The 17171-nt window shown below is 41.1% G+C and overlaps 1 protein-coding gene across 3 annotated transcripts in view; it reads left to right on the top strand.

Annotated features, from left to right (window-relative positions):
- The window catches only part of klhl18 (kelch-like family member 18), a 57741-nt gene that overhangs the window by 36865 nt on the left and 3705 nt on the right, over positions 1 to 17171 (top strand). For all 3 annotated transcript variants that reach the window (XM_045226712.1, XM_045226711.1, XM_045226713.1), the window contains exons 6-7: positions 8132 to 8268; positions 13618 to 13840. In XM_045226712.1, coding sequence (XP_045082647.1) covers positions 8132 to 8268; positions 13618 to 13840 — 360 coding nt within the window. The remainder of the gene's footprint in view (positions 1 to 8131; positions 8269 to 13617; positions 13841 to 17171) is intronic.

Genomic DNA, 17171 nt, shown 5'->3' with positions numbered 1-17171 from the left:
GCTTAAGATGTCACTTACTCTGTGTGCAATAATAGTGTTTAATATGATTTTTGAATGACTACCTCATCTCTGTACCCCACACAAACAATTATCTGTAAGGTCCCTCAGTCGAGCAGTGAATTTTAAACACAGATTCAACCACAAAGACCAGGGAGGTTTTCCAAAGCCTCGCAAAGAAGGGCACCTATTGGTAGATGGGTAAAAAAAAAAAAGCAGACATTGAATATCCCTTTGAGCATGGTGAAGTTATTAATTACACTTTGGATGGTGTATCAATACATCCAGTCACTACAAAGATACAGGCGTCCTTCCTAACTCAGTTGGCGGAGAGGAGGGAAACCGCTCAGGGATTTCAAAAGGCCAATGGTGACTTTTAAACAGTTACAGAGTTTAATGGCTGTGATTGGAGAACACTGAGGAAGGATCAACAACATTGTAGTTACTACACAATACTAACCTAATTGACAGAGTGAAAAGAAGGAAGCCTGTACAGAATACAAATATTCCACAACATGCATCCTGTTTGCAAAAAGACAGTGAATGTTCCTGAGTGTCCAAGGTACAGTTTTGACTTAAATATGCTTGAAAATCTATGGCAAGACTTGAAAAGGGTTGTCTAGCAATGACCAACAAGCAATTTGACAGATCTTGAAGATTTAAAAAAATCCAGCTGTGCAAAGCACTTACAGACTTACCCAGAAAGACTCATAGCTATGATCACTGCCAAATGTAATTCTAACATGTATTGACTCAGGGTTTCGAATACTTATTTAAATTAGACATTTCTGTATTTCATTTTCAATAAATGTGCATCAATTTCTAAAAACATGTTTTCACTTTAAATCAATTTAATATATTTTTAATTCAGGCTGTAACAAAACAGAATGTGGAATAAGTCGAGGGGTATGTATACTTTCTGAAGGTACTGTACTTGCAGAACCATTTTTATTTTTGTAAATGTATCTTTAATAAAGACATGGCATGGACAAAATGAATGGCACCCCGGAGCTAGTACTTGTTTGCACAGCCTTTGGCCAAGATAACTGCCGACAAATCCTTCAATGAACTTGCTGCACCTTCTTACTGGCAATTTTGCCCACTCTTTAGCAGCACACTGCTCTAATTCTTCAATGTTTGAAGGGTGCCCTCCACCAACGGCTGTTTCCAGCTCTTGCCATAGTTATGGATGTGATTCAGATCTAGACGCTTCGCTGGCCCCTCCAGAAAAGTCCAGCATTTCTTCTTGAACCATTCTAGGTTGCTTTTTATGTTTGGGGTTGTTATCCTGCTGGAAGACTCCCAACCTTCAACAGAGACACAGTTTTTGGACACTGGGTTGAACATTGCACTTCAAAACACCTTGATAATCTGCTGATTTCATGATGTCTTGCACACCTTCAAGGCCCCCAGTAGCAGAGGCAGCAAAGCAACCCCACAGCATTATCGAACCTCCCCATGTTTGATTGTAGGGTGGGTGGTTTTTTATTTGAATGTTTCATTTCGTCGTTGGTAAGCAGGAAGACCGCATAGATGGCAGCCTTGGATAACATTTGTACATTTATTCATTATTCACATAAAAAATAAAAATATTAAACAAGTGTTAGATTTAGGAAGCTGATTAAGAAAAGATTACATTAATCTAGAAATGTTGGACTCGTAGAATGGTAGATTTGAGGATAAATCAGTCCGATTCATTTAATGCTTTGATTTGAATTCGCTAAACAATGACAACTTGCATTCAGTATTCAAGAGGATTCCTAAACAGTCTCCAGCAGATCAAGACTACCCTGAGTAAGCAGCTTGAAAATAGACTGATTCAACAAGGAATACATAGAAAATTCCATAGACGGAGAGGGTGCCGGAAAGGTAGAAAACACATTCACTGGATAGACTATTACCCACGACGCAAGAAGGAAACAGATGAAACAAACTAATACTGTTTCCCGTAGGATTTTTTCAGCAGCGGTGGCAAAGTTAGGGTGCGGGGTTAGTGGGCATGGCCAATGGCGTGGTTTAAAAATATGTAGCTCCATTAACTTTTCTACATACTTTATATCTGGTTTTTACATTTTATATTGTTTTACATTGACATTTTAGTCATTTAGCAGATGCTCTTATCCAGAACGACATACAGATAGTGAGTACATACATTATTATTATTGTTTTTATTAAATGTTTTTCATTTCATACTGACCCCCCCGTGGGAATCGAACCCACAACCCAGGCGTTGCAAATGCCATGCTCTACCAACTGAGCTACATCCCTGCCGGCCATTCCCTCCCATACCCTGGACGACGCTGGGCCAATTGTGCGCTGCCCCATGGGTCTCCCGGTCACGGCCGGCTACGACAGAGCTTGGATTTGAACCAGGATCTCTAGTGGCACAGCTAACACTGCGATGCAGTGCCTTAGACCACCGCGCCACTTGGGAGGCCGATATATATATATATATATATATATATATATATATATATATATATATATATATATATATATATATATATATATATATATATATATATATATATATATATATATATATATATATACATACATATTACATATACAGTGGGGAGAACAAGTATTTGATACACTGCCGATTTTGCAGGTTTTCCTACTTACAAAGCATGTAGAGGTCTGTAATTTTTATCATAGGTACACTTCAACTGTGAGAGACGGAATCTAAAAAAAAATCCAGAAAATCACATTGTATGATTTTTAAGTAATTAATTTGCATTTTATTGCATGACATAAGTATTTGATACATCAGAAAAGCAGAACTTAATATTTGGTACAGAAACCTTTGTTTGCAATTACAGAGATCATACGTTTCCTGTAGGTTTTGACCAGATTTGCACACACTGCAGCAGGGATTTTGGCCCACTCCTCCATACAGACTGTCTCCAGATCCTTCAGGTTTCGGGGCTGTCGCTGGGCAATACGGACTTTCAGCTCCCTCCAAAGATGTTCTATTGGGTTCAGGTCTGGAGACTGGCTAGGCCACTCCAGGACCTGGAGATGCTTCTTACGGAGCCACACCTTAGTTGCCCTGGCTGTGTGTTTCGGGTCGTTGTCATGCTGGAAGACCCAGCCACGACCCATCTTCAATTACTGAGCGAAGGATGTTGTTTGCCAAGATCTCGCGATACATGGCCCCATCCATCCATCCTCCCCTCAATACGGTGCAGTCGTCCTGTCCCCTTTGCAGAAAAGCATCCCCAAAGAATGATGTTTCCACCTCCATGCTTCATGGTTGGGATGGTGTTCTTGGGGTTGTACTCATCCTCCTTCTTCCTCCAAACACGGCGAGTGGAGTTTAGACCAAAAAGCTCTATTTTTGTCTCATCAGACCACATGACCTTCTCCCATTCCTCCTCTGGATAATCCAGATGGTCATTGGCAAACTTCAGACAGGCCTGGACATGCGCTGGCTTGAGCAGGGGGACCTTGCGTGCACTGCAGGATTTTAATCCATGACGGCGTAGTGTGTTACTAATGGTTTTCTTTGAGACTGTGGTCCCAGCTCTCTTCAGGTCATTGACCAGGTCCTGCCGTGTAGTTCTGGGCTGATCCCTCACCTTCCTCATGATCATTGATGCCCCACGAGGTGAGATCTTGCATGGAGCCCCAGACCGAGAGTGATTGACCGTCATCTTGAACTTCATCCATTTTCTAATAATTGCGCCAACAGTTGTTGCCTTCTCACCAAGCTGCTTGCCTATTGTCCTGTAGCCCATCCCAGCCTTTTGCAGGTCTACAATTTTATCCCTGATGTCCTTACACAGCTCTCTGGTCTTGGCCATTGTGGAGAGGTTGGAGTCTGTTTGATTGAGTGTGTGGACAGGTGTATTTTATACAGGTAACGAGTTCAAACAGGTGCAGTTAATACAGGTAATGAGTGGAGAACAGGAGGGCTTCTTAAAGAAAAACTAACAGGTCTGTGAGAGCCGGAATTCTTACTGGTTGGTAGGTGATCAAATACTTATGTCATGCAATAAAATGCAAATTAATTACTTAAAAATCATACAATGTGATTTTCTGGATTTTTGTTTTAGATTCCGTCTCTCACAGTTGAAGTGTACCTATGATAAAAATTACAGACCTCTACATGCTTTGTAAGTAGGAAAACCTGCAAAATCGGCAGTGTATCAAATACGTGTTCTCCCCACTGTATATGTGTGTGTGTATATATATATATATATATATATATATATCACACACACACACACTGCTCAAAAAAATTAAGGGAACACTTAAACAACACAATGTAACTCCAAGTCAATCACACTTCTGTGAAATCAAACTGTCCACTTAGGAAGCAACACTGATTGACAATAAATTTCACATGCTGTTGTGCAAATGGAATAGACAACAGGTGGAAATTATAGGCAGTTAGCAAGACACCCCCAATAAAGGACTGGTTTTGCAGTTGTTGACCACAGACCACTTCTCAGTTCCTATGCTTCCTGGCTGATGTTTTGGTCACTTTTGAATGCTGGCGGCGCTTTCACTCTAGTGGTAGCATGAGACGGAGTCTACAACCCACACAAGTGGCTCAGGTAGTGCAGCTCATCCAGGATGGCACATCAATGCGAGCTGTGGCAAGACGGTTTGCTGTGTCTGTCAGCGTAGTGTCCAGAGCATGGAGGCGCTACCAGGAGACAGGCCAGTACATCAGGAGACGTGGAGGAGGCCGGAGGGAGGGCAACAACCCAGCAGCAGGACTGCTACCTCCGCCTTTGTGCAAGGAGGAGTAGGAGGAGCACTGCCAGAGCCCTGCAAAATGACCTCCAGCAGGCCACAAATGTGCATGTGTATGCTCAAACGGTCAGAAACAGACTCCATGAGGGTGGTATGAGGGCCCGACGTCCACAGGTGGGGATTGTGCTTACAGCCCAACACCGTGCAGGACGTTTGGCATTTGCCAGAGAACACCAAAATTGGCAAATTCGCCACTGGCGCCCTGTGCTCTTCACAGATGAAAGCAGGTTCACACTGAGCACATGTGACAGACGTGACAGAGTCTGGAGACACCATGGAGAACGTTCTGCTGCCTGCAACATCCTCCAGCATGACCGGTTTGGCGGTGGGTCAGTCATGGTGTGGGGTGGCATTTTCTTTGGGGGCCGCACAGCCCTCCATGTGCTCGCCAGAGGTAGCCTGACTGCCATTAGGTACCGAGATGAGATCCTCAGACCCCTTGTGAGACCATATGCTGGTGCGGTTGGCCCTGGGTTCCTCCTAATGCAAGACAATGCTAGACCTCATGTGGCTGGAGTGTGTCAGCAGTTCCTGCAAGAGGAAGGCATTGATGCTATGGACCGCCCGTTCCCCAGACCTGAATCCAATTGAGCACATCTGGGACATCATGTCTCGCACCATCCACAGACTGTCCAGGAGTTGGCGGATGCTTTAGTCCAGGTCTGGGAGGAGATCCCTCAGGAGACCATCCGCCACCTCATCAGGAGCATGCCCAGGCGTTGTAGGGAGGTCATACAGGCATGTGGAGGCCACACACACTACTGAGCCTCATTTTGACTTGTTTTAAGGACATTACATCAAAGTCGGATCAGCCTGTAGTGTGGTTTTCCACTTTAATTTTGAGGATGACTCCAAATCCAGACCTCCATGGGTTGATACATTTGATTTCCATTGATAATTTTTGTGTGATATTGTTGTCAGCACATTCAACTATGTAAAGAAAAAAGTATTTAATAAGATTATTTCATTCATTCAGATCTAGGATGTGTTATTTTAGTGTTCCCTTTATTTTTTTTGAGCAGTATATATATATATGGCACACTCTGAGGAACAAAACCCAGAGAGAGATCAAGGTAGCAAGATAAACATTGTACCACAACAAAATTCAGAAAAGCAAGAGGGAGAACCCAGCCACGTGATACCATCAAATTAAATCTCTGACCAGCAGTAAAAAGACAATCTCCATCAAAGTTGAGAGGCTCGACCCAGACAACCATACTTCCATTGCCAATACTATAAATGACATGTTTTTTTCATCTGTCACCACATCATTACCACAGCTAAACCTATCTGCATTCTTGCCAGCTATTCCACTGTTGAACCTTGGGAAATGCATAGGAGACTACGCTCCGTTCCAACTAGAATAAAAACAATTTAACCAGGTGAAACCATTGAGAACATGGTCTCATTTACAAGGGTGTTCTGGGAACAATATATCAACATGATCAGTCTCAACACAACACTATAAATGTACAATTACACATTGCAACAAATCAAATTCAAAAGTGACAGATACAATAACACATCAATCAAAACAAGTGCAGTTCTCCTTCACAACATTCCTCATCAAAGTCCCGAACTGACCCTTCCAGGCCAGAGAGTCAAGCCTCAAAGTGGCCTGCAGGTCATTCCATGCTCCATGGGCACAATAACTAAAAACAATCTTCCCAGACTCTGTGGAGACTTGCGGAACCTCTAGAACCAGCTGGTCATGAGAGTGAGTATGAGAGTGGCTTGATTTCCAATTAATAAGTAAGGTGAGGTAGTATGGGAGTTTCTGGAGAACTGCTTTATGTACAAATAGCAGCCAATATTGGGCCCTTCTGGTAGTCAGAGACTCTCAGCCAACCAAACTATATAAAAGGCAATGATGTGTACGAAAATTGTCTCCATTGATAAAATGCAGGGCTGAGTGATAGACTGAATCTTAAGGTTTTAAAACAGAGACTGCTGCCTGCATGTAGATTATATCACCATAGTCAAGTACTGGGAAGAACGATGCTTGAACAAGGCAGGATTTATTTCTATAAAGGAAACAGATCTTAATTCTCAGCTTCTTTGTTAGTTTTTCAATGCATGTTTTAAAAGACAGATTATTGTCAATCCAAATACCTAAATACTTATGAGGGACTTGCTCAATTTGGGCTCTCTTCAAGGTGCAGATACACAGATCTTTAGGGTCAATTTTACGAGACATGGAGAACAACAAACTTGGTTTGATTAACATTTAGCACTACTTTAAGATCGGTGAGCAATTCTCGAATTGAATCAAAGCCAAGCTGAAGGTCGTTAATGGCCTGCTGCCCTGAGGGGTCACGGTAATAATGTGTCATCCACATAGAGATGTAGGCCCCAGTTATTATTATTATTATTCAGGGATAAACCAACAACAAACCAAACCTCCTTTGGTTCACTCATCCCCATTGCGCCGGCTGGCGCATAGGGCAGCAACAAAGGCAGTTAATTTCTGCCTGTCTCTGGCCATCTTCTCCACCGTGCCCCAGCTCTGCTGTTGTTGGAGCTCAGTCTCGATTGTTCTCCGCCACGTTGTGTTGGGCCTCCCCCTCTTACGTCTGCCCTCTGGAATTCTAAGGACAGCTATTGTTGGGATGGAGTCTGTACTCTTTCTCAGGACTTGTCCTATCCAGCTGCGTCTCTTGAGTATGGCACCATGGCTTCCTGCTTCGTTTGTCTGAGGTTGGTGTTTGATATTGTGTTTAGCCAGAAGATGTGCATGATTCTCCAGAGACAAGTTGTGTGGAAAGTAGATACTTTATCCAGGTCTGCTTCTGTCATTTTCCAGCATTCCGCACCATAAAGGAGTGTTTCCAGTACACAGCTCTGGTATATTTACAGTTTTTTGTTAGTGCTATATTGTCCGGATTTCCAGACTTTATTGAACTTCGTAAAGGTTGCTCTTGCTTTATTGATTTTGGTTCAGATGTTTCTGCTGGTGCCTCCATCATGGAATATGATGCTCCCAAGGTAAGTAAAACTTCTGGTTAACCAGGTCTTGTTCCTTAATTCTGACTGCTTTTGCTGTGTTGATGTTGATGGGCATGACCTTTGTCTTGCTGCAGTTGATAACCAGGCCGACTTGCTGCCCAAAATAATAGGAGTCCATCAGTTTTGTCTTGTAGATTTTGGTGTGTGTGTGATAAAGAGCCAGGTCATTGGCGAAGTCGCTCTTGCCTGATCTTCTGTATATTTGGCCGCAACTGTATATCTGTATCTAAAATGGTTATTGAGAAATAGTTAATTTAGGTTTGGATAAATGTATATCTCTGCTACTTTTGGAGGCCAAGTAGCTCTCATGTAATATTACTGTCATACATTGCCAACCTTTTGAGTTGTGTGTTCCTTCCAACAGGGATCTTGTTGATGAAGCGAAGGATTTCCACCTCATGCCAGAGCGCCGTCCTCACCTGCCTGCTTTTAAGACTCGACAAAGATGCTGTACTTCAATCGCAGGGCTAATATATGCAGTCGGTGGACTAAATAGTGCAGGTACACTTTTAACATCACCTGTAGTTGTCCCAATGGTTTAAAAATGTTGGTACACTTCGACAACCTTTTCCACCTCATATCCATTATCTCCAGCACAATATCGGTGTCAACATATGCGAAAATGGTCGTCTTTCCATTCAGTAGTTGAAAAGATAAAAGATAAAATAGCTGTCCTCCAGCTACACCATGGTGCTACACTAGAGGGTGCTGTTGAGGCTACTGTAGACCATTGCAAAACAGTGTGTTTTAATCAGGTATTTGGTGACTTGAATATATTTAGTATAGTTTTATCTAAAAAGAATAACTTTTTTAATGTTTCATTATTTGACATTTTCCTGAAATTCACTGAAGAGCCTCCAATGGTTCATGTGTTATGCTCAACGAGCTGTTTTCCACCAGAAAATTGCCAAAAAGAGTAGAGCCAGCTCAACTGCTTTTACACTATGATTTGACTATTATATGTTTTTTTTGTTTTAGTTTTTTTGAGTCATTTAGCAGACGCTCTTATCCAGAGCGACTTACAGTTAGTGAGTGCATACATCATTTTTAGTTATTTTTTTCATACTGGCCCCCTGTGGGAATCAAACCCACAACCCTGGCGTTGCAAACATCATGCTCTACCAACTAAGCTACATCCCTGCCGGCCATTCCCTCCCCTACCCTAGGCGACGCTGGGCCAATTGTGCGCCGCCCCATGAGTCTCCCGGTCACGGCCAGCTACGACAGAGCCTGGATTCGAACCAGGATCTCTAGTGGCACAGCTAGCACTGCGCCACTCGGGTTCCAGGTTCAATGTTTCTTTTGAAAAAAATAATTTAAAAAGGAATAGTTTCACCATAATTAAAATAGAGTTCAGTTCACGTAACAGGGTTGACCTTAAAATGAGGGACAGACGTAAATTAATCACTAATCACATGCAGGGTTGCAAAACTACCGGTAATTTATCAATGTTACCGGAAATCTTCTGTAATTTGGGTAAACAGGTAATCTATGGTAATTTGGGTAATTTATACTTGAATAACTTAATATTTTTTATTCATATACAGTGGGGAGAATAAGTATTTGATACACTGCCAATTGTGCAGGTTTTCCTACTTACAAAGCATCTAGAGGTCTGTAATTTTTATCATACACTTCAACTGTGAGAGACGGAATCTAAAACAAAAATCCAGAAAATCACATTGTATGATTTTTAAGTAATTAATTTGCATTTTATTGCATGACATAAGTATTTGATCACCTACCAACCAGTAAGAATTCCGGCTCTCAAAGACCTGTTAGTTTTTCTTTAAGAAACCCTCCTGTTCTCCACTTATTACCTGTATTAACTGCACCTGTTTGAACTCGTTACCTGTATAAAAGACACCTGTCCACACACTCAATCAAACAGACTCCATCTTCTCCACAATGGCCAAGACCAGAGAGATGTGTAAGGACATCAGGGATAAAATTGTAGACCTGCACAAGGCTGGGATGGGCTACAGGACAATAGACAAGCAGCTTGGTGAGAAGGCAACAACTGTTGGCGCAATTATTAGAAAATGGAAGAAGTTCAAGATGACGGTCAATCTCCCTCGGTCTGGGGCTCCATGCAAGATCTCACCTCGTGGGGCATCAATGATCATGAGGAAGGTGAGGGATCAGCCCAGAACTACACGGCAGGACCTGGTCAATGACCTGAAGAGAGCTGGGACCACAGTCTCAAAGAAAACCATTAGTAACACACTACGCCGTCATGGATTAAAATCCTGTAGCACACGCAATGTCCCCTTGCTCAAGCCAGCGCATGTCCAGGCCCATCTGAAGTTTGCCAATGACCATCTGGATGATCCAGAGGAGGAATGGGAGAAGGTCATGTGGTCTGATGAGACAAAAATATAGCTTTTTGGTCTAAACTCCACTCGCCATGTTTGGAGGAAGAAGGATGAGTACAACCCCAAGAAAACATTACATTACATTTTAGTCACCATCCCAACCGTGAAGCATGGAGGTGGAAACATCATTCTTTGGGGATGCTTTTCTGCAAAAGGGACAGGACGACTGCACCGTATTGAGGGTAGGATGGATGGGGCCATATATCGAGAGATCTTGGCCAACAACCTACTTCCCTCAGTAAGAGCATTGAAGATGGGTCGTGGCTGGGTCTTCCAGCATGACAATGACCCGAAACACACAGCCAGGGCAACTAAGGAGTGGCTCCGTAAGAAGCATCTCAAGGTCCTGGAGTGGCCTAGCCAGTCTCCAGACCTGAACCCAATAGAAATCTTTGGAGGGAGCTGAAAGTCTGTATTGCCCAGCGACAGCCCCGAAACCTGAAGGATCTGGAGAAGGTCTGTATGGAGGAGTGGGCCAAAATCCCTGCTGCAGTGTGTGCAAACCTGGTCAAGACCTACAGGAAACGTACTATCTCTGTAATTGCAAACACAGGTTTCTGTACCAAATATTAAGTTCTGCTTTTCTGATGTATAAAATGCAAATTAATTACTTAAAAATAATACAATGTGATTTTCCGGATTTTTGTTTTAGATTCCGTCTCTCACAGTTGAAGTGTACCTATGATAAAAATTACAGACCTCTACATGCTTTGTAAGTAGGAAAACCTGCAAAATCGGCAGTGTATCAAATACTTGTTCTCCCCACTGTGTGTATGTATGTATGTGTATATATATATATATATATATATATATATATATATATATATATATATATATATATATATACACTGCTCAAAAAAATTAAGAGAACACTTAAACAACACAATGTAACTCCAAGTCAATCACACTTCTGTGAAATCAAACTGTCCACTTAGGAAGCAACACTGATTGACAATAAAATCCACATGCTGTTGTGCAAATGGAATAGACAACAGGTGGAAATTATAGGCAGTTAGCAAGACACCCCCAATAAAGGACTGGTTTTGCAGTTGTTGACCACAGACCACTTCTCAGTTCCTATGCTTCCTGGCTGATGTTTTGGTCACTTTTGAATGCTGGCGGCGCTTTCACTCTAGTGGTAGCATGAGACGGAGTCTACAACCCACACAAGTGGCTCAGGTAGTGTGATTTTTTTAAATATACAGTACCAGTCAAAAGTTTGGACACACCTACTCAAGGGTTTTTCTTTATTTATTTTCTACATTGTAGAATAATAGTGAAGACATCAAAACTATGAAATATCACATATGGAATCATGTAGTAACCAAAAAAGTGTTAAACAAATCAAAAAATATATTTTATATTTGAGATTCTTCAAATAGCCACCCTGTGCCTTGATGACAGCTTTGCACACTCTTGCCATTCTCTCAACCAGCTTCACCTGGAATGCTTTTCCAACAGTCAAGGAGTTCCCACATATGCTGAGCACTTGTTGTCATATCATTGCAGAATGCTGTGCTAGCCATGCTGGTTAAGTGTGCCTTGAATTCTAATTAAATCACAGACTGTGTCACCAGCAAAGCACCCCCACACCATAACACCTCCTCCTCCATGCTTTACGGTGGGAAATACACATGCGGAAATCATCCGTTCCCCCACACCGCGTCTCACAAAGCAACTGCGGTTGGAATCAGAAATCTCAAATTTGGATTCATCAGACCAAAGGACACATTTCCGCTGGTCTAATGTCCATTGCTCGTGTTTCTTGGCCTAAGCAAGTCTCTTCTTCTTATTGGTGTCCTTTAGTAGTGGATTCTTTGCAGCAATTCAACCATGAAGGCCTGATTCACACAGTCTCCTCTGAACAGTTGATGTTGAGATGTGTCTGTTACTTGAACTCTGTGAAGCATTTATTTGGGCTGCAATTTCTGAGGCTGGTAACTCTAATGAACTTATCCTCTGCAGCAGAGGTAACTCTGGGTTTTCCATTCCTGTGGCGGTCCTCATGAGAGCCAGTTTTGTCATAGCGCTTGATGGTTTTTGTGACTGCACTTGAAGAAACTTTAAAGTTCTTTACATTTTCCGTATTGAATGACCTTTGTGTCTTAAAGTAATGATGGACTGTTGTTTCTCTTTGCTTATTTGGGCTGTTCTTGCCATAATATGGACTTGGTCTTTTACCAAATAGGGCTATCTTCTGTATACCCCCCCTACCTTGTCACAACACAACTGATTTGCTCAAACACATTAAGAAGGAAAGAAATTCCACAAATAAGTTTTAAGAAGGCACACCTGTTAATTGAAATGCGTTCCAGGTGACTCTCTCATGAATCTGGTTGAGAGAATGCCAAGAGTGTGCAAAGCTGTCATCAAGGCAAAGGGGGGCTATTTGAAGAATCTCAAATATAAAATATTTGTTAAACACTGTTTTGGTTACTACATGATTCCATATGTGTTCTTTCATAGTTTTGATGTCTTCATTATTATTCTACAATGTAAATAATAAAAAATAAACTTGAATGAGTAGGTGTGTCCAGACTTTTGACTGGTAATGTGTGTCCATAGTGTCCATGAGTTTCTTGTGGATAGACCATATGGTTGAAGAGAAAATAGCCTAATTAATGATTTTTTTTTTTGTATCAACAATGGCATTCATTTTCAACTAACTCTTCAACTCTTCCAACTATAGACTTTTTTCACAACTACCACCAGTTTGGTGCCAAAACATTTACAACAGAGACATATTGATATAGTAAAATATCATATTAAACATAAATGGTATTCACTAAATTGGTTTGTATTTAGGATAATGTTTTACAACTTTGTCATTCTATTTTTTGTGTGAATTTTTTTTTATTTTACATGTAAAAAGGCCACACAGAGGGAAATTGATAATTACAGACACCTGTGATAATCTGAAGTACCCAAAAAGGCTACTAGAAGTCTTGTGATAAATTACATAAAATCCTTGAAAGTTACAACAATTCTGATAGTTTACTGGTAAACTTCCAGTAATATACCGTCCCTTTGCATCCTAAATCACATGAAATAAATAATCATCTTCAGAAATGACTAGGGCTTTACAATGATGGTGATAACTTGGAGAAATGTTGGCGTAAAGTGGGTTAAAATCTTCCTAGAAGTGGTAAGAACATGATGAGGGACATTTTTGGCACTTTATCAAGTCTTTATTAAAAATCTGATTTATTTAATTTTCCTTGTGGTTCATATTAAAGGGCACTTCATTTAATATAACAGGCTTTTAAAATGTAATATTGGTGCACAACTTCTACTTAAAATATCAAAGGGACTCAAAAGGCAGTCAGTTCGTGGAATGACCCACATATCAGTATAGAAGCCATTGAAACCGTGACCCAAAAACTGAGGTTCAAACCAAACCGTGGACTACGTGAATCGTTACACCCTAAAATGGTTTCTTTTTGTTTAAATGTTGTGCGTTGGTTTTTCGATCCAGGTGACTCATTGAATGTAGTTGAAGTATTTGACCCAATTGGAAATTGCTGGGAACGCTGTCAGCCAATGAGTACAGCGCGAAGTCGAGTGGGTGTGGCAGTTGTCAATGGGTTACTTTACGCAATCGGTGGATATGATGGACAGTCACGGCTAAGCACAGTGGAGGTCTATAACCCAGAAACGGATACTTGGACATGTGTTGCAAGCATGAACAGTCAACGCAGGTAAGAATGTATTTCCTAATTATGTACTAAGGGTTGTTTTATATTAATTCAATCACTTTTGACTGCACTCCTTTTGATTTAAAGGAAACTTTCCATAAATGTTTGTCCATGGTAGAAGTAGTCAGAAATTGACTTTTTGGACCTGAATACCAAAACATTCAGGAGATCGAGGTGCTCAAAGTTGACCAATTTTGCATACGCTACCATGAGAAATTCAAGTCTTTAATCACTGAAAAAGATACACGCTTCAGTTTGATATTATTTGAAAACTTACAAACAGGGTTGTCTAACTGGAAAAAAGGTATACCCAAACGCACTTCAGCCCAGCTTAAACGAAAAGTGGGGGATCAGACCCTCAACTGTGGGATTTGAAAATCCCCAAAACAATCCTTACCCCAGGATACTTCAACTGGTGACTATCCAGGAAAATAAAGAAAAAGGAGCTCTGTTGCTGGGTAGATCTGATATCTTTATTGACGGGAGAAACAAACAATAAGCTTACGTTTCGACATTAATCGCCTTGAATAGGAAAAGTGTGGGAGGCACTCGCAGGGGAGTGTCCCGCTAGTCATGTCAATCAAACATGTCAATACTGTCAGTAGTAGTAGCAACTACACAGGTTATTCAAACGAGTATGATCATCATTCAAGATTCCTACACATACATTCAACTTGAATAACAAAAGGCCGAGAAATAAACAAAGAAAAATGTACTTACAAAAAAGATGAGAACGAGAGCTGTTCATTCAGACTGCTTGTTCCACGCAATCTAAGCAGTCGATCCAAAGTGCCTCTCTCTTAACCATTTCCTCAACATATTGCCACCTCGGGAGGAAAGAGAAACTTTCTCAATATCCCAGAATTTCAAGGTAGAGGCTGAGCCGTGATTGGCCTTCATGTAATGCTGTACGATCACGTAGGGTTGTCTATCTATTTGATCTTTTCTCTTTTTTTTATTCTTTTTTTTTTATAAACATGACAAAAAATGTACCTTTTAACATCCACTGAACAAAAATATAAATGCAACATGTAAAGTGTTTATGCCATGTTTCAAGAGCTGAAATAAAAGATCCCCAAAATGTTCCATACGCACAAAAAGCTTATTTATCTCAGACAGCTGGCATGCTGACTGCAGGGATGTCCACCAGAGCTGTTGCCAGAGAATTGATTGTTCATTTCTCTATCATAAGCCACCTCCAACGTCATTTTAGAGAATTTGGCATTACGTCCAACCGGCCTCACAACCGCAGACCACATGTAACCATGCCAGCCCAGGACCTCCACGTCCGGGTTTATTCACCTGCGGGATCGTCTGAGACCAGCCACCTGGACAGCTGATGAAACTGAGGAGTATTTCAGTCTGTAATAAAGCCATTTTGTGGGGGGGGGCAACTCCTTCTGATTGGCTGGGCCAGTCTCCCAAGTGGATGTGCCTATACCCTCCCAGGCCCATCCATGGCTGCGCCCCTGCCAAGTCAAGTAAAATCCATAGATTAGGGCCTAATTCATTCATTTCAATTGACTGATTTCCTTATATGAACTGTAACTCAGTAAAATGGTTTGAAATTGTTGCATGTTGGGTTTATATATTTGTTCAGTATAAAAAAATATAAATAAATATCAAGATATTATAAAACAGTTTTGAAACCCTGTTTTGAAGCTTTCAAATAACTGAACTGTTAATCTTTTTCAGTGATGCTGTCATGGATGTCTCATGGTATGGTGGGGTATGCAAAATGGGTCACCTTCGAGCACCTCTATCTCGTGAATGTTTTGGCATTCAGGTCCAAGATGTTACTTTCTGACCTAATCTACCACCGGTAACCATGTATGGAAGGTTTCATTCAAAGCAAAATGGGTGTGGTCAAGAAGTGATTGAATTCATATAGAACGACCAATTATTAAGTAGATACAGTATACTGATTACTTGTAGATGTACTGATAACCTGTAGATTTTGATAAGTTGTGGAGTAGGCTCCAAATGTACCCCATTTTATTTACCTAGTAGCTGATCGAGACATTCTAAAATGCTTAAAGGAGGATTGTCCCCATTTTTAACTTTGCACTAAAGTGTGGTGGTCCTCTCAAAATGTTAAAACTGTGCAGGGTTCAAAAACTTTTTCTCAGCACTCTATACAGTAATAAGGGATACAGATGAAAAGGATTATCTCTTTGGCTGTTTCCTCTCTGTGAGGAATTTTGTAAGTTGTTTAAGACATATTTTCAGAATGAATGGCTGGGGCCCTATGGTAATGCTGACAAAATACAATATCACTATCAAATACTGAAGGAAGCAAAATGTGTATCCAAAAAACGTAGGAGATTGACAACAGCCATGGTAAGTAGAAAAAAAAATGCAGTTAAGTTGTATTTTGAGTGGAACATCCCTTTAATGGCCATGGTAATAGGAAGAGAGCAAAATATTTATAAATGTAGCCAATTAGGGGTGGCCAATCCTCTTCATGTTCCAGCCCTGTTCTAAAACACCTGATTCAGCTAATCAGGGCCCTGATAAGAACCTGTAGTAGAATCAGGCGTTAGGGCAGGGCTGGAGCAGCTACACTACTGCAAACCCAGCAGCTCTTCCGGCAGAGGGTTTGCCACCCCTGTTGTACAAATACATTAATATTGGAACGCTTTAAAGGAGAGTTCAGTGATTTTGCATATTTAGATAGTTGTTTCTGCTTTGAAAGCAGTCAATGGACTAGTTTAACAAAACACTTCAGTCGTGTTCCAGGCAAACTATATTGGAGTCATTTCATTAATCAATGGTTTTGTGCTACGTCGTCAACTGCACACTCTGAGGCATAAGATTGCTGTATCATATGACGTTAGCTGATGTGATAAACACTGTCCAGGCGTTGTGAGATCTGGCATGTGTTTGCAATGTAGTCAGCCTGGAACGCAGCCTTTGGTTTTGTGAAACAAGCCACTGCTCACAAATGCTTATACTTGCATTTTGGGACAAATTCCTCATCTAAGTCAATCTATTAAATTAATAGGTTTACAACTATTTGGAGAGGAATCAGGCATGCAATTTAAAACATACTAAATAGGAGTAATCGACAGGGATTGTGGTCCCAGAATGCTTTTTTATTAGCATATGTTGGCATTGGCTAGTTTTTCAAAACCAGATTGCAGTCACTCTTTGTCCATAGACTGCATTCAAACATGTAAATGAATTATCCCCAAAATCCAAAAATGAAAACTTGTCACAGGTGTCGAACAGCTACTATTGTGAAAGTTATACACACCCTATTTTAGTAATGGACCATACAACTCGACTTGGTGTGCTTGAACGGCATCTCATACAGGAATCAAATAAGCCCTGA

Source organism: Coregonus clupeaformis, chromosome 18, assembly GCF_020615455.1.
Source record: "Coregonus clupeaformis isolate EN_2021a chromosome 18, ASM2061545v1, whole genome shotgun sequence".
NCBI classification, from domain to species: Eukaryota; Metazoa; Chordata; class Actinopteri; order Salmoniformes; family Salmonidae; genus Coregonus; species Coregonus clupeaformis.
Note: the sequence above shows the minus strand (reverse complement) of the source record. Positions and strands in the feature narration are given on the sequence as shown.